Source organism: Salvelinus namaycush, chromosome 38 (genome assembly GCF_016432855.1).
Source record: "Salvelinus namaycush isolate Seneca chromosome 38, SaNama_1.0, whole genome shotgun sequence".
NCBI lineage: Eukaryota > Metazoa > Chordata > Actinopteri > Salmoniformes > Salmonidae > Salvelinus > Salvelinus namaycush.
Window position 1 is genome coordinate 25,834,656 of NC_052344.1, and position 27,287 is coordinate 25,861,942.

General features: G+C 44.5%; 2 protein-coding genes and 1 long non-coding RNA gene across 9 annotated transcripts in view; 1 reads left to right on the forward strand and 2 right to left on the reverse strand.

Annotated features, from left to right (window-relative positions):
* The window catches only part of LOC120032140 (N-acyl-phosphatidylethanolamine-hydrolyzing phospholipase D-like), a 43,971-nt gene extending 24,777 nt beyond the window's left edge, over positions 1-19,194 (forward strand). For 3 of the 7 annotated variants that reach the window (XM_038978095.1, XM_038978100.1, XM_038978099.1), the window contains exons 7-8: positions 18,150-18,263; positions 18,848-19,164. In XM_038978095.1, the coding sequence (XP_038834023.1) occupies positions 18,150-18,263; positions 18,848-19,037 (304 nt within the window). In that variant the 3' untranslated portion in view covers positions 19,038-19,164. Of the gene's footprint in view, positions 1-18,149; positions 18,790-18,847 lie in introns of those variants that run through there. The other 4 variants (XM_038978102.1, XM_038978096.1, XM_038978098.1 and 1 more) reach the window with 4 other exon arrangements.
* On the reverse strand, positions 192-17,820 carry LOC120032141. Its single transcript, XR_005473787.1, has 2 exons — positions 16,350-17,820; positions 192-1,529 (listed from the first exon to the last, which is right to left on the reverse strand). It is a non-coding gene; the product is annotated as an uncharacterized LOC120032141 (long non-coding RNA).
* Positions 19,195-20,375: 1,181 nt separating the features above from the next.
* cacna1c (calcium channel, voltage-dependent, L type, alpha 1C subunit) overlaps positions 20,376-27,287 on the reverse strand; it is a 98,325-nt gene continuing 91,413 nt past the window's right edge. Inside the window, exons 32-35 of the mRNA XM_038978064.1 lie at positions 22,905-23,290; positions 21,661-21,871; positions 20,946-21,042; positions 20,376-20,773 (exon numbers count right to left, since the gene is read on the reverse strand). Of these exons, the coding sequence (XP_038833992.1) occupies positions 20,376-20,773; positions 20,946-21,042; positions 21,661-21,871; positions 22,905-23,290 (1,092 nt within the window). The remainder of the gene's footprint in view (positions 20,774-20,945; positions 21,043-21,660; positions 21,872-22,904; positions 23,291-27,287) is intronic.

Here is a 27,287-nt window from a genome sequence, read left to right on the forward strand (position 1 = left end):
GTGTTCTAAATTCTCCACTGACAACAGAAAGATCATCGTAACCACAGGTGGAATACAGTTTTTTGGGGGAACCGTAAAAAAAAATTGGTGGTTTAAAATGTTGGCTATACTTATGCAAAGTATTGGATTTACGCTTCTGCTTTGTGGTGCCTCCCAAACCTCTAGAACAGATAGAGAATCCATAAAGAAGCTGTAGGAAATGCAATTTATTAGCAATTTTTTAATAACATAATTCCTCAGATAAAAATGCAATGTTACAGGAATATACATCAGATTAATTTAAAACTTGCTTTCAAGGACCGTACAGTCTAAATATATTTTTCATGTTTTATTTACTGGTAGCGTGCGTTATAAGCAAGACAGACTCTGTCACCAAAGACAGACTGACATTAACAGATACAAACTGTACATCACTTATATACAAATCAACTTTTTATTTCGTTTTTTTCAGTTATTTTGAAAATAGAAGTAGAAAAAGTGATTGAATATTCAGATTTGTATTTATTGTCTTTAAAAATTGGTTTAAATGAAAGAATGAAACGAGAAATGAAAAATAAAGTAATAGAATTGTTTTTCTTTATAGAAAATAAAAAGTAAGAATAGAGGGAATGGACGGAAATGTCTGTTGGTGAGACCATGCAGACTTGTCATTCAAAGGAGAAAAGGGGGGTTCGGATTTGGGCAAGTTCACTCAACAACTCCCCAAAAACTAGTCGAACCCCTGACGTGAAGTGAGTGACTGTCTCTGAGCATGAGGAAATGTCGAACCCCTCACATGAAGTGAGTGACTGTCTCTGAGCATGAGGAAATTGATACAAAACAAGATGGCTGCCTCCAAAGCTACCATAATGCACAATACACATTCTAGTTCATTTTAATGACCATAAATAGTGCTGTTCTTCTTAAATTACTACATTTAACAGTAGTGCCACTACTAATATCACAAAAAAATTACTTTTGTTGTTTTTTGTGAATGGTTATGTCACATATAAACGCAATCAGGACCAACGACTTTGCCAAAAAAGTGGTCTATCCTTCCACCAGTCAGTCTTCTGATTCTGTGCATGATTGACTAAATCATGATTTAGGGTATTACTGAAGTATTTAAATGTATTACAGACTTGTTTAAACCTGATGGGTACAACATTCTACTACTGCCTTACCAAAGTGAGACGCGGCCCAACAAAACAACGTCTTTAACTCAACATGAACCAACCCCCAACTATTTATGCCTTTGATAGTCACACAAACCCCTCTTCATCACCAATAGTCAACTACTCATCCTCGGTGTTCTGTTATCCATACTAGGTGAACAATCATCTCTCTCCCACGTGGCTTTAGGAAAGGTCAAATCAAACCAGAAAAACAACTTATGTTGGAAAAGACGAACAAACAGTCAAACCTCAATAAAGTGATCATATAATATGTTTGTCTGAATATTTTATATCAAAATACTGTGTTTGCTCCATGTGGAATCTGGAACCGTCCTGTGGAATGCTACAGTACACCGGTGCAATATCTTAACCGACCTGGAAGGAACAGAGGGAGAGAAACATTCATGATTCAACCAACTGACACTTACTGGCCAGTAAGGCCTCTTGAAAACGAGTCATAGTCTGCTTCTCAAATGGAAACCTATTCCCTACATAGGGCACTACTTTAGACCAGTGGCCTTCATTGGTCAAAAGTAGTGCACTATAAAGGGAATGGGTGCTAGTTCAGACAGTCATATTCATGCTATCTTTTAAATCGAGACATTAACTTCTTAGCTCTTTCCTCTCAACGCCTCTGTGTATATTCTTAGAAAAAATGGTTCCATAAGGGGGTATTCGGCTGTCCCCGTAGGAGAACTCTTTTTGGTTCCAGACAGAACCCTTTTTTTTGTTCCATTTAGAACCCTCCATAGAAAGGGTTCTACATGGAACCCAAAACGGTTCTACCTGCAACCCAAAAGGGTTCTCCTATGGAGACAGCCGAATCTCCCTTTAAGGTTCTAGATAGCGCCTTTTATTTTGTAAGAGCAGTCATTGTCAAACTAGATAGTGGTTTATGTGCAAAATAGTGATCTCCTCTAGAAATGTCTCCAACACGTCTGCATAATATTGATGATTATAATAATGAGTATTAATATACTAACAGTCTTTTAAGAAGAGGACTTTAAAAGAAAGGTGCTCCTGATTTTGCTACTCTTGGGAGGTGTTTGTTGACGTCAAACTTATGTACGGTGGTTCTGGGTTAGTTAAGTCATGTCTATCAAGGTTCCTACGGAAGTTATAACCTGTGCAGCGCAACGTGGATGCTGTCAGTCAAAGTGGAGGTCAAGAGTCAAAGGTGAGAGGTCAAAACAGCATGCTTCCATTCTACTACTAGAGCATGCCCTTTGACCTGTCCCGGTCTTCTACCCATGCAACATGGATGGATGGATGGATGCTCAAGCAGCAAATGACACACACTCAACATGTTTCTGATAAAGGCTTGGCTTGCTAGCATGATGTGGGATTTTGGGGAAACATTACATCTGTCAATAGTGGCGAAGCATTTAGTTAAAACGTAAATCCTCAACAAGACAGTTTCCTCTCTGATAACCACGCCCATACATTGTGAGTAGTCTCAGCAGTATGAGGTCTCTCTATACTGTAGCTACCTGTAGCATCTGAAAGGTTTCAATTCAGCCTATAACTCGTTACTCCAGTTAACATTCCTAAAAAATATGCTATCCACAATATAAGGAATTACTATAGATATATGTTTCATTCAGGATATATAAAATAGTGTTTTTAATTCATAAACAGTTTTGTGTTTTCTTCCCCCATTACATAATGTATAATGGTCGTACAACAAAACTGAAAAAGGGATATTCTTTCATTTCAAAAAAGGAAAGGGATGAGAGATGTTTAATTAGTAAACACTAACTAGATCTTGACTTTACCTAGAAAAGGAAAATAAAGTCTATATTTAAAATAGTTCTTAAAATATTTATGTCTCGATCAAAATGATCAACAACAATTAATTTACAAGAAAATATAAGATCCATCTGTAATACTGTGTTACAGAGTCACGTCTCAATAAAGGAATCTGTAATACTGTCTTACAGAGTCACATCTCAATAAAGGAATCTGTAATACTGTGTTACAGAGTCACGTCTCAATAAAGGAATCTGTAATACTGTGTTACAGAGTCACGTCTCAATAAAGGAATCTGTAATACTGTGTTACAGAGTCACATCTCAATAAAGGAATCTGTAATACTGTCTTACAGAGTCACGTCTCAATAAAGGAATCTGTAATACTGTGGTACAGAGTCACGTCTCAATAAAGGAATCTGTAATACTGTGGTACAGAGTCACGTCTTAATAAAGGAATCTGTATTACTGTGTTACAGAGTCACGTCTCAATAAAGGAATCTGTAATACTGTGGTACAGAGTCACGTCTCAATAAAGGAATCTGTAATACTGTGTTACAGAGTCACGTCTCAATAAAGGAATCTGTAATACTGTGGTACAGAGTCACGTCTTAATAAAGGAATCTGTAATACTGTGTTACAGAGTCACGTCTCAATAAAGGAATCTGTAATACTGTGGTACAGAGTCACGTCTCAATAAAGGAATCTGTAATACTGTGTTACAGAGTCACGTCTTAATAAAGGAATCTGTAATACTGTGGTACAGAGTCACGTCTCAATAAAGGAATCTGTAATACTGTGGTACAGAGTCACGTCTTAATAAAGGAATCTGTAATACTGTGTTACAGAGTCACGTCTTAATAAAGGAATCTGTAATACTGTGTTACAGAGTCACGTCTCAATAAAGGAATCTGTAATACTGTGGTACAGAGTCACGTCTCAATAAAGGAATCTGTAATACTGTGGTACAGAGTCACGTCTTAATAAAGGAATCTGTGAAAACTGTGACAAATACAGCTGGTTACTGTTAACATCACAACAAGAGGATCAGCCATTTCAACCAAGCCTGTTTAGATAGATGATCTCTCTAGTACGTCTCTATGGTTATCCCTCAGTCGAGGATATGTGACAAGCTGACCTGAACAGCAGTCCATGGGGAACTATCAATGTCTTTGGCCAGTGTCACCCAGAACCTATTCCCCCAGCTAGTAATCATGTGGTGGCCCACATCCGGCACAGTCAGCAGTCCACCGCTGGTAAACCACTTGTCAGTGTCCGATCATGTTCTTCAGAAAGTCCTTAACACTTTTCCTTCAGATAAAGTGACTGACTGATTCAAAAGGTTCTCTAAAAGAGAACAAAATGAGCTCCACATTTATGATCTTTCAACATCACTGAGGGAAACAGGGAACATATTTTTGGCAAATTAGATTTTTTTGGGGGTGAAATGTCTATGAATGACATTGTATTGTATGTATAGTTATTTGTTAATAAAAACCTATTTAACTCGTCAAGGAGAGGTGGTCTTTCCAGTGCTACAAATTGCACCTCGTCCACCTTGATAATTCATTGATAATTAGAAGCGTCAACTTTCATATAATCACCTATGTTTCTACGAGTAGCAGTACCTTTTCTGTCAACAACTTACCCAGCATGCCACAGCCACAACGCTACAGAGACAACAGCGAAGACATGTCAGCCCGGGCCTGACAAGGCATCCATGGCTTTCAACAATTGCACTCGTCATCCGAGACGAGGTACCTGACGCCACACAAACACTGCAGCACAATAGTTTAGCACACAGCACCCTGAATGAATACGGGGGAATTCACAGGACACAACCCAAAGAGAGGAGGGAGGGTGTAGCTAAATGTTTAGAGGGGGGTCTAAACGAAACACATTCGATGACAGCAGTGACTGAAGCAGGGGTGCAAATACAGCAACACAAAGGCTTTGGAAGATATATACTGTAGGTAGATTATGTACATGGGCCTAACCTCAGTCCTTTATATGGAAATTATTACATATACTTATGTCCTAAATGGCTCCATATTCCCTATATACTATATAGTACACTACATTTTACCAGAGTCCTATTCCCTATATAGTACACTACATTTGACCAGGGCCCTATTCCCTATATAGTACACTACATTTGACCAGGGCCCTATTCCCTATATAGTACACTACATTTGACCAGGGCCCTATTCCCTATATAGTACACTACATTTGACCAGGGCCCTATTCCCTAATAGTACACTACATTTTACCAGAGTCCTATTCCCTATATAGTACACTACATTTGACCAGGGCCTATAGCCTAAGCCTCCTTCAGAAAGCCCTTTTAATGCTAAAATACAATCCATGGTCTCACCGTTGTCCCTTTATCAATAAAAGTCCCAGTAAAACGATATGACGTCGTTGTTGGAGTAAACGTTCCACAACCTTCGTTCAATCAAAATACAACACAAGGGGTCAACGTCGGCTACCGAGGACGTGTCGTTCAACAACCATGTCCTGTAGTTCTGTTCCAACACCACCTCTGGACATTTCACGCAATACATTCTCCTTCCTTTATACCCCGACATTCAGAGGAGTGATATATTGTATTTATAAACGAACCTATGATAATATATAGTTTATAAAAAAATATATACAATCGTGAACCAGTGAAATGATATGTGTCATTCCATCATGGCCAGTGCTATGCCTTTTGGACAAGTCCATGCATGTTATACACAATACTTTGATGTTTCCTCCTGTTCATAAACTCTCTCCAAAAGACTATGTATACCTTCAATAAATATATATCCTTATTCGTCAGATGGATTGTCAATGTGATAAAATTTTAATTTGTCTACTGGGTCTATCTTGTGGGGAATACGCTCTCAAAGAGACCACATCTAAAACTATTTCACATCGTGCATGTAAAAAACAATAACGCAATGATAATGTCAGACAGGCAACAGGTCTTCTATTCAACAACTCTTTTCCCCCCTGTCTCTTATAGCAACTATTTACACTCACCATCAAAATAAGGGATGAACACAGTCACCTTGTCCCCCCCCTAAAAAGTCCTCTGAAATGAGGTTGGGGTCAGAGTTCAGGGGATAGAGGATAGTTCCTATTTGGTATAGTCGTTAAAACCTTCCTTTCATCACACAGTCAGCCTCATCTGTGACGTGAAATGGTTGCTCAGTCATCAACGGAATAAGACATGAAGAAAGAGTGCTGTGCCCTGCTTCAGATAAAGTACAGACCACTTTTCACCACTTGGATAAACACAAGATATGCAAAAAATCAGTTTTAAACAAAGCATGTCCTCTCCTATGGGTCTGTCCAACACAGTAGCTGCAATATGTATCGACCCTAAGTTGATATTTACAGAACAAATATATTGAAAAATAGCAACCCTTTTCTTTGTAGTTATAATACTGAACTTTGCCTGTTAACAGAATCAACACATTTCAAAACTTGGCACACTGAAATGCTGAACTGAAATCTCATGCAATAATGTACATCTCGTAGTTTTTCAATTCATGAACGTTTATGACAACTAATAAAAAGAGAAAATAGATGGAAATCAAGAATTAAATACATCTTATTATATACTGAAATTAACCTGATTTCAAGTATAACAGGTTTCTTCCTCAATTTAAAATAACGCTGTAACCCCCCCCAAAAAAAAAAAAACATAAATATATTATATCTATAATACAATTTGTTCTCTTTATCACTTCTTTTGTACAACTGTATTTAAAAAAAAATGTTTTATAATTAACCATATGGATCTTCTTGTTTAAGTTAGTGCATTGTTTTTGCATATCTTGTGGACTGCAAGCATGCGCCCACTCACTCCTTACTATACCAACATAACTCTGTTAGCGTCCAACAAACAACATAGACGTCATACCAACTCCTCACAGGGATTCAGCCTCTGGCATTCTCTCACAAACTCACAGCCACGAACAATGGGTCTCAGGCCTCCCAATTCAAAAGTACTATGAAGTACTTTTGAAGTACTCTTGAAGTACTCTTGAAGTATTCTTGAAGTACTGTATGTATATGAATATATGTATGGCACAGTTTGTTGGGGATGTATAGAAACCAAAATAATCTATGCTGTAGAAATAGGATGGTGGGGGAAGGGGTGGGTGAGTGGAAGTCTCTACTTAAAAGTTCACAAGCTTTGCATTATTTTGGAGTGGGGTGTCATCGTTTCAAGTAAACATTCATCAGGCTATATGGCTATAAGTGTGAGCCTTCAGAGAGGAGCTTAGTTACCCTGCAGCTAGCTATACAACATGGGAACTTTAACAGGCTGGTAAAGTGGTAGGATGGTAACGTGGTAGGATGGTAATGTGGTAGGATGGTAACGTGGTAGGATGGTAATGTGGTAGGATGGTAACGTCGTAGGATGGTAAAGTGGTAGTAGGGTAACGTGGTAGAATGATAACGTGGTAGGATGGTAACATGGTAGGATGATAAAATGGTAGGATGGTAACGTGATAGGATGATAAAGTGGTAGGATGGTAATGCGGTAGGATGATAAAGTGGTAGGATGATAAAGTGGTAGGATGATAAAGTGGTAGGATGGTAATGCGGTAGGATGATAGTTGTAGGATGGTAATGCGGTAGGATGGTAATGTGGTAGGATGGTAACATGGTAGGATGGTAACGTGGTAGGATGGTAAAGCGGTAGGATGGTAACATGGTAGGATGATAAAGTGGTAGTAGGGTAACGTGGTAGGATGATAACGTGGTAGGATGGTAACGTGGTAGGATGATACAGTGGTAGGATGGTAACATGGTAGAATGGTAACATGGTAGGATGGTAAAGCGGTAGGATGGTAAAGCGGTAGGAGGGTAACGTGGTAGGATGGTAACGTGGTAGGATGGTAACGTGGTAGGATGGTAACGTGGTAGGATGGTAACGTGGTAGGATGGTAACATGGTAGGATGGTAACGCGGTAGGATGGTAAAGCGGTAGGATGGTAACGTGGTAGATGGTAACGTGGTAGAATGGTAACGTGGTAGGATGGTAACGTGGTAGATGGTAACGTGGTAGGATGGTAGCGCGGTAGGATGGTAAAGCGGTAGGATGGTAACGTGGTAGAATGGTAACGTGGTAGGATGGTAACGTGGTAGGATGGTAACGTGGTAGGATGGTAATGTGGTAGGATGGTAACGTGGTAGGATGGTAACGTGGTAGGATGGTAATGTGGTAGAATGGTAACGTGGTAGATGGTAACGTGGTAGAATAGTAACGTGGTAGGATGGTAGCGCGGTAGGATGGTAAAGCGGTAGAATGGTAACATGGTAGGATGGTAACATGGTAGGATGGTAACATGGTAGGATGGTAAAGCGGTAGAATGGTTACGTGGTAGGATGGTAAAGCGGTAGGATGGTAACGTGGTAGAATGGTAACATGGTAGGATGGTAACATGGTAGAATGGTAACATGGTATGATGGTAACGCGGTAGGATGGTAAAGCGGTAGAATGGTAAAGCAGTAGAATGGTTACGTGGTAGGATGGTAAAGTGGTAGGATGGTAGTTTTGGATTACTGTAACTAACAACATCTCTGGGATATATAGGGAATGGGAAAGACCGTCATCATCATTACAATCTGTCCTGCAACACTGACAGCCCAAAGACCTCCTCAACCTTGATGTTCAGACCCATGATAAAACAAAAAGGTTTTTGGACGGCGGAAAAAGCATTGAAAATATATATTTTATAAATGTTTTAAGCTTCACACGTGTGTGCACTGTACAGACAACGTCGTGACATCATAGACAGTCTGTACCACAGAGATTCCTACTGTATCATCAGGATAGATTTATCACACTACAATATCATTGATACGTTGAACACTTTGAACATCATATTTGCATAATTAGGTTGATAATAATACATGTGTCAGTCTGAGTCATGCTTACGATCAGTAGCCCCACGAAGCAGAGACATCCAACAGGAGATGTAGCATCACAATCCCACTGATCATGTACGTCTCCCTGTGAAGCGTTTACTGGGAAAAGGCTCCTAACGCCAACGTCCTGCTATTACGTGGCATTTCTTCCTTACGCACCGAATATTATCTCTGTCTCTTAGTCTACGAGTACCGTCTGGCTGCAGTCTGTGAGTTAGGGTCATTGTTTCCTCACGCACCGAATATTATCTTTGTCTCTTAGTCTACGAGTACCGTCTGGCTGCAGTCTGTGAGTTAGGGTCATTGTTTCCTTACGCACCGAATATTATCTTTGTGTCTTAGTCTACGAGTACCGTCTGGCTGCAGTCTGTGAGTTAGGGTCATTGTTTCCTCACGCACCGAATATTATCTTTGTGTCTTAGTCTACGAGTACCGTCTGGCTGCAGTCTGTGAGTTAGGGTCATTGTTTCCTTACGCACCGAATATTATCTTTGTCTCTTAGTCTACGAGTACCGTCTGGCTGCAGTCTGTGAGTTAGGGTCATTGTTTCCTTACGCACCGAATATTATCTTTGTCTCTTAGTCTACGAGTACCGTCTGGCTGCAGTCTGTGAGTTGGGGTCATTGTTTCCTTACGCACCGAATATTATCTTTGTCTCTTAGTCTATGAGTACCGTCTGGCTGCAGTCTGTGAGTTAGGGTCATTGTTTCCTTACGCACCGAATATTATCTTTGTCTCTTAGTCTACGAGTACCGTCTGGCTGCAATCTGTGAGTTAGGGTCATTGTTTCCTTACGCAGCGAATATTATCTTTGTCTCTTAGTCTACGAGTACCGTCTGGCTGCAGTCTGTGAGTTAGGGTCATTGTTTCCTTACGCACCGAATATTATCTTTGTGTCTTAGTCTACGAGTACCGTCTGGCTGCAGTCTGTGAGTTAGGGTCATTGTTTCCTCACGCACCGAATATTATCTTTGTGTCTTAGTCTACGAGTACCGTCTGGCTGCAGTCTGTGAGTTAGGGTCATTGTTTCCTTACGCACCGAATATTATCTTTGTCTCTTAGTCTACGAGTACCGTCTGGCTGCAGTCTGTGAGTTAGGGTCATTGTTTCCTTACGCACCGAATATTATCTTTGTCTCTTAGTCTACGAGTACCGTCTGGCTGCAGTCTGTGAGTTGGGGTCATTGTTTCCTCACGCACCGAATATTATATTTGTCTCTTAGTCTACGAGTACCGTCTGGCTGCAGTCTGTGAGTTAGGGTCATTGTTTCCTTACGCACCGAATATTATCTTTGTGTCTTAGTCTACGAGTACCGTCTGGCTGCAATCTGTGAGTTAGGGTCATTGTTTCCTCACGCACCGAATATTATCTTTGTCTCTTAGTCTACGAGTACCGTCTGGCTGCAATCTGTGAGTTAGGGTCATTGTTTCCTTACGCACCGAATATTATCTTTGTCTCTTAGTCTACGAGTACCGTCTGGCTGCAGTCTGTGAGTTAGGGTCATTGTTTCCTTACGCACCGAATATTATCTTTGTCTCTTAGTCTACGAGTACCGTCTGGCTGCAATCTGTGAGTTAGGGTCATTGTTTCCTTACGCACCGAATATTATCTTTGTCTCTTAGTCTACGAGTACCGTCTGGCTGCAGTCTGTGAGTTGGGGTCATTGTTTCCTCACGCACCGAATATTATCTTTGTCTCTTAGTCTACGAGTACCGTCTGGCTGCAGTCTGTGAGTTAGGGTCATTGTTTCCTTACGCACCGAATATTATCTTTGTGTCTTAGTCTACGAGTACCGTCTGGCTGCAATCTGTGAGTTAGGGTCATTGTTTCCTCACGCACCGAATATTATCTTTGTCTCTTAGTCTACGAGTACCGTCTGGCTGCAATCTGTGAGTTAGGGTCATTGTTTCCTTACGCACCGAATATTATCTTTGTCTCTTAGTCTACGAGTACCGTCTGGCTGCAATCTCTGAGTTAGGGTCATTGTTTCCTCACGCACCGAATATTATCTTTGTCTCTTAGTCTACGAGTACCGTCTGGCTGCAATCTGTGAGTTAGGGTCATTGTTTCCTTACGCACCGAATATTATCTTTGTCTCTTAGTCTACGAGTACCGTCTGGATGCAATCTGTGAGTTAGGGTCATTGTTTCCTTACGCACCGAATATTATCTTTGTCTCTTAGTCTACGAGTACCGTCTGGCTGCAGTCTGTGAGTTGGGGTCATTGTTTCCTCACGCACCGAATATTATATTTGTCTCTTAGTCTACGAGTACCGTCTGGCTGCAATCTGTGAGTTAGGGTCATTGTTTCCTCACGCACCGAATATTATCTTTGTCTCTTAGTCTACGAGTACCGTCTGGCTGCAATCTGTGAGTTAGGGTCATTGTTTCCTTACGCACCGAATATTATCTTTGTCTCTTAGTCTACGAGTACCGTCTGGCTGCAATCTCTGAGTTAGGGTCATTGTTTCCTCACGCACCGAATATTATCTTTGTCTCTTAGTCTACGAGTACCGTCTGGCTGCAATCTGTGAGTTAGGGTCATTGTTTCCTTACGCACCGAATATTATCTTTGTCTCTTAGTCTATGAGTACCGTCTGGCTGCAGTCTGTGAGTTAGGGTCATTGTTTCCTTACGCACCGAATATTATCTTTGTCTCTTAGTCTACGAGTACCGTCTGGCTGCAATCTGTGAGTTAGGGTCATTGTTTCCTTACGCACCGAATATTATCTTTGTCTCTTAGTCTACGAGTACCGTCTGGCTGCAGTCTGTGAGTTGGGGTCATTGTTTCCTCACGCACCGAATATTATCTTTGTCTCTTAGTCTACGAGTACCGTCTGGCTGCAGTCTGTGAGTTAGGGTCATTGTTTCCTTACGCACCGAATATTATCTTTGTGTCTTAGTCTACGAGTACCGTCTGGCTGCAATCTGTGAGTTAGGGTCATTGTTTCCTCACGCACCGAATATTATCTTTGTCTCTTAGTCTACGAGTACCGTCTGGCTGCAATCTGTGAGTTAGGGTCATTGTTTCCTTACGCACCGAATATTATCTTTGTCTCTTAGTCTACGAGTACCGTCTGGCTGCAATCTCTGAGTTAGGGTCATTGTTTCCTCACGCACCGAATATTATCTTTGTCTCTTAGTCTACGAGTACCGTCTGGCTGCAATCTGTGAGTTAGGGTCATTGTTTCCTTACGCACCGAATATTATCTTTGTCTCTTAGTCTACGAGTACCGTCTGGATGCAATCTGTGAGTTAGGGTCATTGTTTCCTTACGCACCGAATATTATCTTTGTCTCTTAGTCTACGAGTACCGTCTGGCTGCAGTCTGTGAGTTAGGGTCATTGTTTCCTTACGCACCGAATATTATCTTTGTCTCTTAGTCTACGAGTACCGTCTGGCTGCAGTCTGTGAGTTGGGGTCATTGTTTCCTCACGCACCGAATATTATATTTGTCTCTTAGTCTACGAGTACCGTCTGGCTGCAATCTGTGAGTTAGGGTCATTGTTTCCTCACGCACCGAATATTATCTTTGTCTCTTAGTCTACGAGTACCGTCTGGCTGCAATCTGTGAGTTAGGGTCATTGTTTCCTTACGCACCGAATATTATCTTTGTCTCTTAGTCTACGAGTACCGTCTGGCTGCAATCTCTGAGTTAGGGTCATTGTTTCCTCACGCACCGAATATTATCTTTGTCTCTTAGTCTACGAGTACCGTCTGGCTGCAATCTGTGAGTTAGGGTCATTGTTTCCTTACGCACCGAATATTATCTTTGTCTCTTAGTCTATGAGTACCGTCTGGCTGCAGTCTGTGAGTTAGGGTCATTGTTTCCTTACGCACCGAATATTATCTTTGTCTCTTAGTCTACGAGTACCGTCTGGCTGCAATCTGTGAGTTAGGGTCATTGTTTCCTTACGCACCGAATATTATCTTTGTCTCTTAGTCTACGAGTACCGTCTGGCTGCAGTCTGTGAGTTGGGGTCATTGTTTCCTCACGCACCGAATATTATCTTTGTCTCTTAGTCTACGAGTACCGTCTGGCTGCAGTCTGTGAGTTAGGGTCATTGTTTCCTTACGCACCGAATATTATCTTTGTGTCTTAGTCTACGAGTACCGTCTGGCTGCAATCTGTGAGTTAGGGTCATTGTTTCCTCACGCACCGAATATTATCTTTGTCTCTTAGTCTACGAGTACCGTCTGGCTGCAATCTCTGAGTTAGGGTCATTGTTTCCTCACGCACCGAATATTATCTTTGTCTCTTAGTCTACGAGTACCGTCTGGCTGCAATCTGTGAGTTAGGGTCATTGTTTCCTTACGCACCGAATATTATCTTTGTCTCTTAGTCTACGAGTACCGTCTGGCTGCAGTCTGTGAGTTGGGATCATTGTTTCCTCACGCACCGAATATTATATTTGTCTCTTAGTCTACGAGTACCGTCTGGCTGCAATCTGTGAGTTAGGGTCATTGTTTCCTCACGCACCGAATATTATCTTTGTCTCTTAGTCTACGAGTACCGTCTGGCTGCAATCTGTGAGTTAGGGTCATTGTTTCCTTACGCACCGAATATTATCTTTGTCTCTTAGTCTACGAGTACCGTCTGGCTGCAATCTCTGAGTTAGGGTCATTGTTTCCTTACGCACCGAATATTATCTTCGTCTCTTAGTCTACGAGTACCGTCTGGATGCAATCTGTGAGTTAGGGTCATTGTTTCCTTACGCACCGAATATTATCTTTGTCTCTTAGTCTACGAGTACCGTCTGGCTGCAGTCTGTGAGTTAGGGTCATTGTTTCCTTACGCACCGAATATTATCTTTGTCTCTTAGTCTACGAGTACCGTCTGGCTGCAGTCTGTGAGTTAGGGTCATTGTTTCCTCACGCACCGAATATTATATTTGTCTCTTAGTCTACGAGTACCGTCTGGCTGCAGTCTGTGAGTTGGGGTCATTGTTTCCTCACGCACCGAATATTATATTTGTCTCTTAGTCTACGAGTACCGTCTGGCTGCAGTCTGTGAGTTAGGGTCATTGTTTCCTCACGCACCGAATATTATCTTTGTCTCTTAGTCTACGAGTACCGTCTGGCTGCAGTCTGTGAGTTAGGGTCATTTATTCCTCACGCACCGAATATTATCTTTGTCTCTTAGTCTACGAGTACCGTCTGGCTGCAGTCTGTGAGTTAGGGTCATTGTTTCCTCACGCACCGAATATTATCTTTGTCTCTTAGTCTACGAGTACCGTCTGGCTGCAGTCTGTGAGTTAGGGTCATTGTTTCCTTACGCACCGAATATTATCTTTGTGTCTTAGTCTACGAGTACCGTCTGGCTGCAATCTGTGAGTTAGGGTCATTGTTTCCTTACGCACCGAATATTATCTTTGTCTCTTAGTCTACGAGTACCGTCTGGCTGCAATCTCTGAGTTAGGGTCATTGTTTCCTCACGCACCGAATATTATCTTTGTCTCTTAGTCTACGAGTACCGTCTGGCTGCAATCTGTGAGTTAGGGTCATTGTTTCCTTACGCACCGAATATTATCTTTGTCTCTTAGTCTACGAGTACCGTCTGGCTGCAATCTGTGAGTTAGGGTCATTGTTTCCTTACGCACCGAATATTATCTTTGTCTCTTAGTCTACGAGTACCGTCTGGCTGCAATCTGTGAGTTAGGGTCATTGTTTCCTTACGCACCGAATATTATCTTTGTCTCTTAGTCTACGAGTACCGTCTGGCTGCAATCTGTGAGTTAGGGTCATTGTTTCCTTACGCACCGAATATTATCTTTGTCTCTTAGTCTACGAGTACCGTCTGGCTGCAATCTGTGAGTTAGGGTCATTGTTTCCTTACGCACCGAATATTATCTTTGTCTCTTAGTCTACGAGTACCGTCTGGCTGCAGTCTGTGAGTTAGGGTCATTGTTTCCTTACGCACCGAATATTATATTTGTCTCTTAGTCTACGAGTACCGTCTGGCTGCAATCTGTGAGTTAGGGTCATTGTTTCCTTACGCACCGAATATTATCTTTGTCTCTTAGTCTACGAGTACCGTCTGGCTGCAGTCTGTGAGTTAGGGTCATTGTTTCCTCACGCACCGAATATTATCTTTGTCTCTTAGTCTACGAGTACCGTCTGGCTGCAGTCTGTGAGTTAGGGTCATTGTTTCCTCACGCACCGAATATTATCTTTGTGTCTTAGTCTACGAGTACCGTCTGGCTGCAGTCTGTGAGTTGGGGTCATTGTTTCCTCACGCACCGAATATTATCTTTGTGTCTTAGTCTACGAGTACCGTCTGGCTGCAGTCTGTGAGTTAGGGTCATTGTTTCCTTACGCACCGAATATTATCTTTGTGTCTTAGTCTACGAGTACCGTCTGGCTGCAGTCTGTGAGTTAGGGTCATTGTTTCCTTACGCACCGAATATTATCTTTGTCTCTTAGTCTACGAGTACCGTCTGGCTGCAGTCTGTGAGTTAGGGTCATTGTTTCCTTACGCACCGAATATTATCTTTGTCTCTTAGTCTACGAGTACCGTCTGGCTGCAGTCTGTGAGTTGGGGTCATTTATTCCGTCTGTCGGCGATGACGCAATGGACAGGAGCACAGAGGTTGCATCAGATGCATCTCATTAGGCCTGGCAGGCCCATAGAGTTGGATAGAGGGCACATTTGGTCAGTTTTAACATGGAGATGAGCTTCTCTACTACATATCTATGGGAGTGCCTAACAGGGTGATATATAGTAGTCATCATGTCACAGCTCAGGTGTCGAAGGTCACAGAGCCCCTGTCTGATTGGCTTATCCTGTTCTGTTCTCTGATTGGTCTATCATGTCCTGTTCTCTGATTGGTCTAGCCCGTCCTGCCCTCTGATAGGCTCCTTGATGAGCTCTGATCAAAACCAGTAGTTCAATATTCAGAACAACAAACAACCATCAAATAATTAAAGCAGCGATTGGAGGAAAAACACTCAGCGTTGGAAGCATGCCTGTCAAATGGTTTTCTGTTCAGGTGGTAGGGTGATAGATCAAAGTGAAACATGACACCATACTTAGTTAATGCTACCTTAATTTAACCGTTTAGGTATAGTGTTGCTTTTAAGAAACAGCGATTTATATTTCACCCCCTCACCTCCAAAATACAGCTTTCACCTCAGGGACAAAATAAATAAATAAATAAATACAATGTGTTTAAAAGATGCATACTGATAGGTACACATTTTACTACGTCCTGCCGCTGCACCCCACACACACAGGTTTCAATACTTCTTAACTTCTTAAAATCTCTTAAAACATAAATCAAGCAAAATACACAGTTAGGGCCAGCACCCCGATTTGGGCAAAAATAAGGATAAATAACATCATGAAAAATAACAAATTAATAAATCAAGTCTGGCCAGTTTTGCACAATACTGTTTGTGTGTGTGTGTAAAATACATGAAGTGGATCGGATTCTGATCTGTGTGTTGTGGTGATTATAGCAACTTGGCACCAACACCTAGCCACTGTATTGTCACAGACAAGAAAGGCCATAGCTTACCTCAGCCCTGCCCAGGTTCTTCCCCTCCTTTCCTACACTCATCCCCCAACACATCATACAGCGAGGATAGCGGGATGAACGGACCACTGAGGAGTTTAAAACTATAACCGATAAACGACTACAACCAAAACAATGCAGATTTAATAACTGAACTGAGAGAGAGAGAGAGCGAACGGAGGATGGGAGGTTGAGGTAACCATGGCAGCTAGGTGGCGCTGTCCCTGTTTAGGACCAGACGTTAGTCAACACTTCCTGTTTCCTGTTTGGAACAGGAAGTGGCTGCATGTGATGAGGAAGTGACGGCATTATGACAGAGAGGGAGGTGAGCGAGTGGTGGAGGGAGGAAAGAGGGATGGAGGAGAGGAGGAGGGCGTAGGGTGTTGGTGGACGGCACGACAGCTGAGCATGATACAGATAAACACATCCTGGATGTCAGCGTCTCTCTGTATCGCTCCCTGTCATTGGCTCCTCCTTACAGATAGACACATCCTGGATGTCAGTGTCGCTCCCTGTCATTGGCTCCTCCTTACAGATAGAAACATCTTGGATGTCAGTGTCGCTCCCTGTCATTGGCTCCTCCTTACAGATAGACACATCCTGGATGTCAGTGTCGCTCCCTGTCATTGGCTCCTCCTTACAGATAGACACATCCTGGTGGTCAGTGTCTCTCCCTGTCGTTGGCTCCTCCGTACAGTCCAGTGTCTATGTTTAATTGTCAATATAGAAATCCTGGGTGAGGGTCCGTCCCTTAAACACGTCCCCCTTGCTGGCAGTTCCCTCTTCCAAAGGTTCCCTGTGTTGGTCGCCAGCAGAATCCAGCAGTCTTACAGTAGGTGGCCCGGCTCTGAAGGGCAACGCAGCGCGAGGAGAAATAGGAAGAACCTCAACAGCACGACCTCTAACCTCTAACTCCGCTGGGGCAGAGGTTATTTATTATCCCAGAATGCATCTGCCTGGTGGCCACAGCGCCGAAAACGACGCACTTGAAGAACGAAGGGAAGGGAAGACAGAAACAACACATGGAATACAAACATACAGTTCTTCTTCCTCATCTAGTCTCCTGACTTCTGTCCTTTTCATTTAGGCTTCCCTACTCCTCCTCTAGTCTCCTGACTGCTGTCCTTTTCATTTAGGCTTCCCTACTCCTCCTCTAGTCTCCTGACTTCTGTCCTTTTCATTTAGGCTTCCCTACTCCTCCTCTAGTCTCCTGACTGCTGTCCTTTTCATTTAGGCTTCCCTACTCCTCCTCTAGTCTCCTGACTTCTGTCCTTTTCATTTAGGCTTCCCTACTCCTCCTCTAGTCTCCTGACTTCTGTCCTTTTCATTTAGGCTTCCTTACTGCTCCTCGTTCTCCACCATTCGTTCAAGGACGTGATAACTGTGAGGCACTTTTGAAACACCCAGAGACACACACACACACACACACACACACACACACACACACACACACACACACACACACACACACACACACACACACACACACACACACACACACACACACACACACACACACACACACACACACAACACATACACACAACACACACAACACACACACACACACACACGAAAACCCAAATCAATCCCATCAAATAACATTTCTTCCATAAAACTAAATAAATATGTTTAGAAGTAATGGTCCGTGCCGTGGACCGCCAACGTCAGGTCTCATCCAGCAGACAGAAAGAGAGAGAGAGATAGAGGGGGGTCCAGACCAAGGTCCACTGTTGCTGCTGTGTGTGTGAGGGTCCAACCCTACAAACTGGTTACACACTCCATGTCCTCATCCTCCAACAGGCCGCTGTTCCTCTGCCCCACCTCCACCACCACCTCCACACCCCCGGTGTGCTCTTCCTCCCCTCCCACCACCTCCAACCCCTCCTCATCCTCCGGATCCCCGTGCTGCCCTAGGTGAGTGGCCCCTAGTAGCTCCTCAATCTCCCCAGAGGCCGTGGCCCCCCGAACGGCCCCAGGCCCATCGCTGAGGCTGAGGCCTGGCTCCTGGGAAGCAGCATGGTCCCTGTTGCAGTGCATGTAGGGTAAAAGGTTGCCGTTGGGACTGGGCTGGTTGTTGCCGTTGAGGATGTTGTCGGCTGCGTTCTCCATCTCCTCGATGGTCATGTCACACGCGTCTGCCAGCTCCTGCTTGGTCACCTCGATGAAGGACGGGTCCTGAGCGAAATGGCCCAGGCCCTCTGATATCAACACCTGTATATATAGAGAGAGAGAGTAAAATGAGGAGATTGACTTTGAGCTAAAGATTTAGAGGAGATGTAAGGGGAGATGCTGTGTGAGGTTTGAACTTCTACTAACTTGACCTCTGGGTCATTTTTCAGCCCAGAGAAAACTCAGATATGAGGAGAATATAGCATGCTGAGAGAGAGAGAGAGAGAGAGAGAGAGAGAGAGAGAGAGAGAGAGAGAGAGAGAGAGAGAGAGAGAGAGAGATGGAGAGCAGAGATGAAACATTCATCATTCACTTACCGCTTCCACCAGGCTGCCGGCGCTACCGTGGGACAACGATGTAGCGTCCTTGTGCACCGAGCTAGGCACAGTGAGGGAGACGGGCCGCGGCGGCCGCTGGCTAGCCGTAACCACCCCAGGGCTGATACCGGAACTGTTCCCGTTGCTGTCGCTGTACCACGGCCCACAGTTGACCGAGGGCAGGCTGGAGTTGAGCTCGTAGGAGCCGGTGCCCTGGAGGCGGAGGGCGGGCACACGCTGGTAGGAGGCCTGGCTACCCCGGCCTGTGGGACTGGTAGGAGACGTAGAGCAGAGCTGCGTGAAGAGGGTCGGGGAGTGGCTCCGTCGAAGCAGGGGGCTCAGACCTGCTACTGCTAGTGCCTGGGAGGGTGGGGGGGGAACGAGTTATGTTTAGACATGCGTATATGAAAAATAAACGTGTGTGTGATCCATTGGTGTTTGTGTGTGTGTGTATTATCCATTAGTTAGTGTGTGTGTGTGTGTGTGTGTGTGTGTGTGTGTGTGTGTGTGTGTGTGTGTGTGTGTGTGTGTGTGTGTGTGTGTGTGTGTGTGTGTGTGTGTGTGTGTGTGTGTGTGTGTGTTAGTGACATGAATAAAGAGAATAAGGAGATATAATTAGGCATAAAATAATGATATACTGTATAGTGGGTGCATATGTGTAAAACTGATCTAGCTGTAGAATGATCAGGTGTGTAAAACTGATCTAGGTATAGAATGATCAGGTGTGTAAAACTGATCTAGGTGTAGAATGATCAGGTGTGTAAAACTGATCTAGGTGTAAAATGACCAGGTGTGTAAAACTGATCTAGCTGTAGAATGACCAGGTGTGTAAAACTGATCTAGGTGTAAAATGATCAGGTGTGTAAAACTGATCTAAGTGTAAAATGACCAGGTGTGTAAAACTGATCTAGCTGTAGAATGACCAGGTGTGTAAAACTGATCTAGCTGTAGAATGACCAGGTGTGTAAAATTGATCTAGCTGTAGAATGACCAGGTGTGTAAAACCATCCCTACTCACCTGATGGTGTACCAGGTGCAGCGGTAGTGCTGTCTTCTGGGAGACGTCTGCTCTCGTCTGTCTCCTCAGACACTCCAGATGGAAGGACGACCGCCGACCTGAATCAAGGGGAGGGAAGGACTGAGAGACTGCATGTACATAGAATATCAATTAACCAGAAATATTACCCAATTAACAATCAACCAGAGTGATTCACCAATTAACAATCAACCAGAACAATTAACCATTTAACAAGTAACCAGACATATTAACCAATTAACAATTAACCAGAGGGATTAACCAAATAACAATCAACCAGAGGGATTCACCAATTAACAATCAACCAGAGGGATTCACCAATTAACAATCAACCAGAGGGATTCACCAATTAACAATCAACCAGAGGGATTCACCAATTAACAATCAACCAGAGGGATTCACCAATTAACAACTAACCAGAGGGATTAACCAATTAACAAGTAACCAGTGAGGGAGAGGCTGCATACACATAGAATAACAATTACTAGAATGGACTTCCCCATTTCAAGTCAACAGACTGTGGGAGGGAGGTGTGGGAGGGAGGTGTGGGAGGGAGGTGTGGGGGGGAGGTGTGGGAGGGGGGTGTGGGGGGGAGGTGTGGGGGGGTGGTGGGAGGGAGGTGTGGGAGGGGGGTGTGGGGGGAGGTGTGGGGGGAGGTGTGGGAGGGGGGTGTGGGAGGGGGGTGTGGGGGGGAGGTGTGGGGGGGTGGTGGGAGGGAGGTGTGGGTGGGAGGTGTGGGAGGGAGGTGTGGGAGGGAGGTGTGGGAGGGGGGTGTGGGGGGAGGTGTGGAGGGGAGGTGTGGGAGGGGGGTGTGGGAGGGGGGTTGAGTGGGGAGTTAAGTAGAGTAGGGGTAAGGGGTATTAGTTTGAGTGAAGAGTTGGAGGTTAGTGGGGGTTTAAGGGCTGTCGTGTTGATATTAAAATATTACCCAATGCTTTAGGCAGACAGGTCTAACTCTGGGGATTAGGTATGGGATAGGGGTGTTTGGTTTGGGTGAGGAGTTGGAGGTTAGTGAGGTTGGAGTGAGGTCTAAGGGCTGTTGTAGTAGTGTGGTCTTAGACAGGCAGGTCTTACCCAGAGCTGTGGGACAGAGGAAGCCTCGTCTGGGGGAGTGCCAGGGTCTCCTGTCCTCTCCTTCCTCCATAGGAGTCAGCTGCTTGCTCTCCTCATCCTGATACACCAGCCTGAAAACACACACAGACGCAAGGTCACACACGCACGCACGCACGCACGCACGCACGCACGCACGCACGCACGCACGCACGCACGCACGCACACACACACACACACGTTAATGTGGGGCCTACAGAGACCATGAAAGGCATATCTTTTCATGGTGTAAGAGAGAGAGAGAGAGAGAGAGAGAGAGAGAGAGAGGGGGAGAGGGACAATGAGAAAACACAGATAAAAAGACAGAGGGAAATATCGAGAGTGAGAGAAGCAGAGAAGAAGAAAGGGGAGGATAGAAGAGAGAGAGGTGGAGAGAAGTAGAGAAGAAGAGAGGGGAGAATAGAAGAGAGAGAGGTGGAGAGAAGCAGAGAAGAAGAGAGGGGAGGATAGAAGAGAGAGAGGTGGAGAGAAGCAGAGAAGGAGAGAGGGGAGGATAGAAGAGAGAGAAGTGGAGAGAAGCAGAGAAGAAGAGAGGGGAGGATAGAAGAGAGAGAGGTGGAGAGAAGCAGAGAAGAAGAGAGGGGAGGATAGAAGAGAGAGAGGTGGAGAGAAGCAGAGAAGAAGAGAGGGGAGGATAGAAGAGAGAGGTGGAGAGAAGCAGAGAAGAAGAGAGGGGAGGATAGAAGAGAGAGAGGTGGAGAGAAGCAGAGAAGAAGAGAGGGGAGGATAGAAGAGAGAGAGGTGGAGAGAAGCAGTACATGTCTGAGGTGAGAATGTTCTGGTCGCTTCGGTGGTATTCTCTCTCGTCCGCGTAACTCTCATCGTACGTTTCGTCCGTCGACGCCTCCTCTCGCCTGATGAACGGCAGACGGCTGTCAGTGGAGTCCGAGCTGCAGAGGATAAAAAAAACAAAAAAACCACCTCTCACTAACCAGCTCACAAGAAACAATAGAAAGACAGGAGGATTATCCCCAACAGCAGCAGGGAGAGAGGGGAGGAAGCACGGTGGTTAGAAGCAAGATGGCGACGAGAAGCAGAATGAATAGAGAATCAACACATGGGAGATGACAGTGGTCCAGCCGCGCGCTGTATTATACTCTACAGAGCTGAATGAAAGCTTTAGGAGGATCCAACCAGGTTGAATCACTAGGCTGTGTTGAGGAGGAAGTAAGCCACTCACATGTCACCCACAGGAGGCTGCTGAGGGGAGGACGGCTCATAATAATATCCGGAACGGAGCAAATGGAATGGCATCAAACATCTGGAAACCATGGAAACCACGTGTTTGACGTATTTCATACCCTTCCACCTATTCCGCTCCAGGCATTAACATGAGCCATGTCCTCCCCAATTAAGATGCCACCAACTTCCTGTGATGTCACTCCTGTCAGGGTGGATCCAACCAGAGCTACATGAGCTAAACACACTGTAGGGGATGCATATCCACATCCTGTTCTGTACAATATACATCTCTTCCTCCTCTGGTAGAAATATACCAAGATCACACCAGAAGAGTAAAAACAGGTTCAATATTGACTGAAGTCCAGACTCTTGTCTGTCCCTAAGTATCTTTAGCTCACTGCAGCAAGGATCCAGCCATGGACTGTATGGACAACAGGGTTGGCAGAACCCTTCCATACTGATGCCTCCTGGGCATTACAACTCCCTCTCTCTCTCTCTTCCTGAGAGAGCAACATACCGCATGAGGGAGTCGTAGAAACACACCCTGTGCTCAGCGTCAGTCAGTGTGGAGAGGAAGAGAGAAGGAGAGAGAGACAGACAGACAAAAGAAGTTACCGTTGACTACCAATCAGAATTAGCGACAGATCCACAGGTGGCCTAGAGAGGTTACTGATAAAAGACAGACTAGAGAATAACCCCAGAGTTCTCTACAGAACCCAGAGCAACCAGAGAGACACCCACCTCTTGGGAGGGAAGCACCATGCAGACCTCGGCAGTAGTATCGGGGTTAGCGGGGGTCGGCTCTGCCCGTCCACAGTACTGATGCTGGGGCTAGGGAAACGGCTGACCCCCCCTGGACCACCAACCCCCACTACCACACCGGGGACCGCCGTGTTGTTGGCATTGTTGATGTTAGCGTTGGAGCCCGAGGAAGAGTAGGAGCTTGGGGTGAAGGTGGTGGAGTCCATCAACTTCTCGTGGGACGGGGACTCGCCCTCGCCGGGGCTGCCCGTCTGGCTGATGTGGAGCGGGCGCTGCGTGGTGAAGGATTGTGGGAAGGTGTTGCGCCCGCTGTCGCGCCCGTCGTTGTAGTAGCTGACATGGTTGCCGAACAACCCACCCGCTCGCTGTAGGAGGAGCGAGCGAGAGGGGGAGGAGAGAGAGGAGGCGGAGAGAGAGGGAGAGGAGAGAAGAGGAGGAGAGAGCAGAGGAGGAGAGAGAGGAGGCGGAGAGAGAGGAGGAGGAGAGAGCAGAGGAGGAGAGAGAGGTGGAGAGAGAGAGAAGGAGGAGAGAGAGGGGGAAGAGAGAGTGAGGAGAGAGAGGTGGAGAGAGAGAAGAAGGAGAGAGAGAGAGAAGGAGGAGAGAGAGGGGGAAGAGAGAGTGAGCAGAGAGAGGAGGTGGAGAGAGAGAAGGAGGAGAGAGAGAGGTGGAGAGAGAAGGAGGAGAGAGAGAGAGAAGGAGGAGAGAGAGTGGGAAGAGAGAGTGAGGAGAGAGAGGAGGTGGAGAGAGAGGAGGAGAGAGAGAGAAGGAGGAGAGAGAGGTGGAGAGAGAGAAGGAGGAGAGAGAGAGAGAAGGAGGAGAGAGAGGGGGAAGAGAGAGTGAGGAGAGAGAGGAGGTGGAGAGAGAGAGAAGGAGGAGAGAGAGGTGGAGAGAGAGAGAAGGAGGAGAGAGAGAGAGAAGGAGGAGAGAGAGGTGGAGAGAGAGAAGGAGGAGAGAGAGAGAGAAGGAGGAGAGAGAGGGGGAAGAGAGAGTGAGGAGAGAGAGGAGGTGGAGAGAGAGAAGGAGGAGAGAAAGAGAAGGAGGAGAGAGAGAGAAGGAGGAGAGAGAGAGGAGGAGAGAGAGAAGGAGGAGAGAAAGAGAAGGAGGAGAGAGAGAGGGATGAGTATTGTGTAGCGTTATATCCATCTAAAAGCGCACAGTCATGCTATTCTGCTATTCTGCTATTCTGCTATTCTGCTATTATAACTAAATCTATTCAGTCTATGTCGTATGGACAATGCAAAGCATAGGCCTGGTTTATGACTGGAACAGCAATGTCTCCCTCTATTGGGGCGGGATAGTGGTTAGGTGTCAAAGTGGATGGTCTGGTTTATGACTGGAACAGCAATGTCTCCCTCTATTGAGGCGGGATAGTGTTTAGGTGTCAAAGTGGATGAGAATGCCATTTAGTGGGTACTGAAGTGTAGTAGATACTGAAGTGTAGTAGATACGGAAGTGTAGTAGTTACTGAAGTGTAGTGGGTTCTGAAGTGTAGTAGACACTGAAGTGTAGTAGATACTGAAGTGTAGTAGATACTGAAGTGTAGTGGGTTCTGAAGTGTAGTAGATACTGAAGTGTAGTAGATACTGAAGTGTAGTAGATACTGAAGTGTTGAGGGTACTGAAGTGTAGTAGATACTGAAGTGTAGTAGATACTGAAGTGTAGTGGGTACTGAAGTGTAGTAGATACTGAAGTGTAGTAGATACTGAAGTGTAGTGGGTTCTGAAGTGTAGTGGGTACTGAAATGTAGTGGGTTCTGAAGTGTAGTGGGTACTGAAGTGTAGTGGGTACTGAAGTGTAGTGGGTACTGAAGTGTAGTAGATACTGAAGTATAGTAGATACTGAAGTGTAATGGGTACTTTAGTGTAGTGGGTACTGAAGTGTAGTAGATACTGAAGTGTAGTAGATACTGAAGTGTAGTAGATACTGAAGTGTAGTGGGTTCTGAAGTGTAGTAGATACTGAAGTGTAGTAGGTACTGAAGTGTAGTAGATACTGAAGTGTAGTAGATACTGAAGTGTAGTGGGTTCTGAAGTGTAGTGGGTACTGAAATGTAGTGGGTACTGAAGTGTAGTAGATACTGAAGTGTAGTGGGTACTGAAGTGTAGTGGGTACTGAAGTGTAGTCGATACTGAAGTGTAATGGGTACTTTAGTGTAGTAGGTACTGAAGTGTAGTGGGTACTGAAGTGTAGTGGGTACTGAAGTGTAGTAGATACTGAAGTGTAATGGGTACTTTAGTGTAGTGGGTACTGAAGTGTAGTGGGTTATGAAGCGTAGTGCATACTGAAGTGTAGTAGATACTGAAGTGTAGTAGATACTGAAGTGTAGTGGGTTCTGAAGTGTAGTAGATACTGAAGTGTAGTGGGTTCTGAAGTGTAGTAGATACTGAAGTGTAGTGGGTTCTGAAGTGTAGTAGATACTGAAGTGTAGTGGATACTGAAGTGTAGTGGGTTCTGAAGTGTAGTAGATACTGAAGTGTAGTGGATACTGAAGTGTAGTGGGTACTGAAGTGTAGTGGGTTATGAAGTGTAGTGGATACTGAAGTGTAGTCGATACTGAAGTGTAATGGGTACTTTAGTGTAGTAGGTACTGAAGTGTAGTGGGTACTGAAGTGTAGTAGATACTGAAGTGTAGTGGGTACTGAAGTGTAGTGGGTACTGAAGTGTAGTCGATACTGAAGTGTAATGGGTACTTTAGTGTAGTAGGTACTGAAGTGTAGTGGGTACTGAAGTGTAGTGGGTACTGAAGTGTAGTAGATACTGAAGTGTAATGGGTACTTTAGTGTAGTGGGTACTGAAGTGTAGTGGGTTATGAAGCGTAGTGCATACTGAAGTGTAGTAGATACTGAAGTGTAGTGGGTTCTGAAGTGTAGTAGATACTGAAGTGTAGTGGGTTCTGAAGTGTAGTAGATACTGAAGTGTAGTGGATACTGAAGTGTAGTGGGTTCTGAAGTGTAGTAGATACTGAAGTGTAGTGGATACTGAAGTGTAGTGGGTACTGAAGTGTAGTGGGTTATGAAGTGTAGTGGATACTGAAGTGTAGTGGGTTCTGAAGTGTAGTAGATACTGAAGTGTAGTGGATACTGAAGTGTAGTGGGTACTGAAGTGTAGTGGGTACTGAAGTGTAGTGGATACTGAAGTGTAGTGGGTTATGAAGTGTAGTAGATCCTGAAGTGTAATGGGTACTTTAGTGTAGTAGGTACTGAAGTGTAGTGGGTACTGAAGTGTAGTGGGTACTGAAGTGTAGTAGATACTGAAGTGTAATGGGTACTTTAGTGTAGTGGGTACTGAAGTGTAGTGGGTTCTGAAGTGTAGTAGATACTGAAGTGTAGTGGGTTCTGAAGTGTAGTAGATACTGAAGTGTAGTGGGTTCTGAAGTGTAGTAGATACTGAAGTGTAGTGGATACTGAAGTGTAGTGGGTTCTGAAGTGTAGTAGATACTGAAGTGTAGTGGATACTGAAGTGTAGTGGGTACTGAAGTGTAGTGGGTTATGAAGTGTAGTGGATACTGAAGTGTAGTCGATACTGAAGTGTAATGGGTACTTTAGTGTAGTAGGTACTGAAGTGTAGTGGGTACTGAAGTGTAGTAGATACTGAAGTGTAGTGGGTACTGAAGTGTAGTGGGTACTGAAGTGTAGTCGATACTGAAGTGTAATGGGTACTTTAGTGTAGTAGGTACTGAAGTGTAGTGGGTACTGAAGTGTAGTGGGTACTGAAGTGTAGTAGATACTGAAGTGTAATGGGTACTTTAGTGTAGTGGGTACTGAAGTGTAGTGGGTTATGAAGCGTAGTGCATACTGAAGTGTAGTAGATACTGAAGTGTAGTGGGTTCTGAAGTGTAGTAGATACTGAAGTGTAGTGGGTTCTGAAGTGTAGTAGATACTGAAGTGTAGTGGATACTGAAGTGTAGTGGGTTCTGAAGTGTAGTAGATACTGAAGTGTAGTGGATACTGAAGTGTAGTGGGTACTGAAGTGTAGTGGGTTATGAAGTGTAGTGGATACTGAAGTGTAGTGGGTTCTGAAGTGTAGTAGATACTGAAGTGTAGTGGATACTGAAGTGTAGTGGGTACTGAAGTGTAGTGGGTACTGAAGTGTAGTGGATACTGAAGTGTAGTGGGTTATGAAGTGTAGTAGATCCTGAAGTGTAGTGGATACTGAAGTGTAGTGGGTACTGAAGTGTAGTGGGTTATGAAGTGTAGTGGATACTGAAGTGTAGTAGATACTGAAGTGTAGTGGGTTATGAAGTGTAGTGGGTACTGAAGTGTAGTGGGTTCTGAAGTGTAGTGGATACTGAAGTGTAGTGGATACTGAAGTGTAGTGGATACTGAAGTGTAGTGGATTATGAAGTGTAGTGGATACTGAAGTG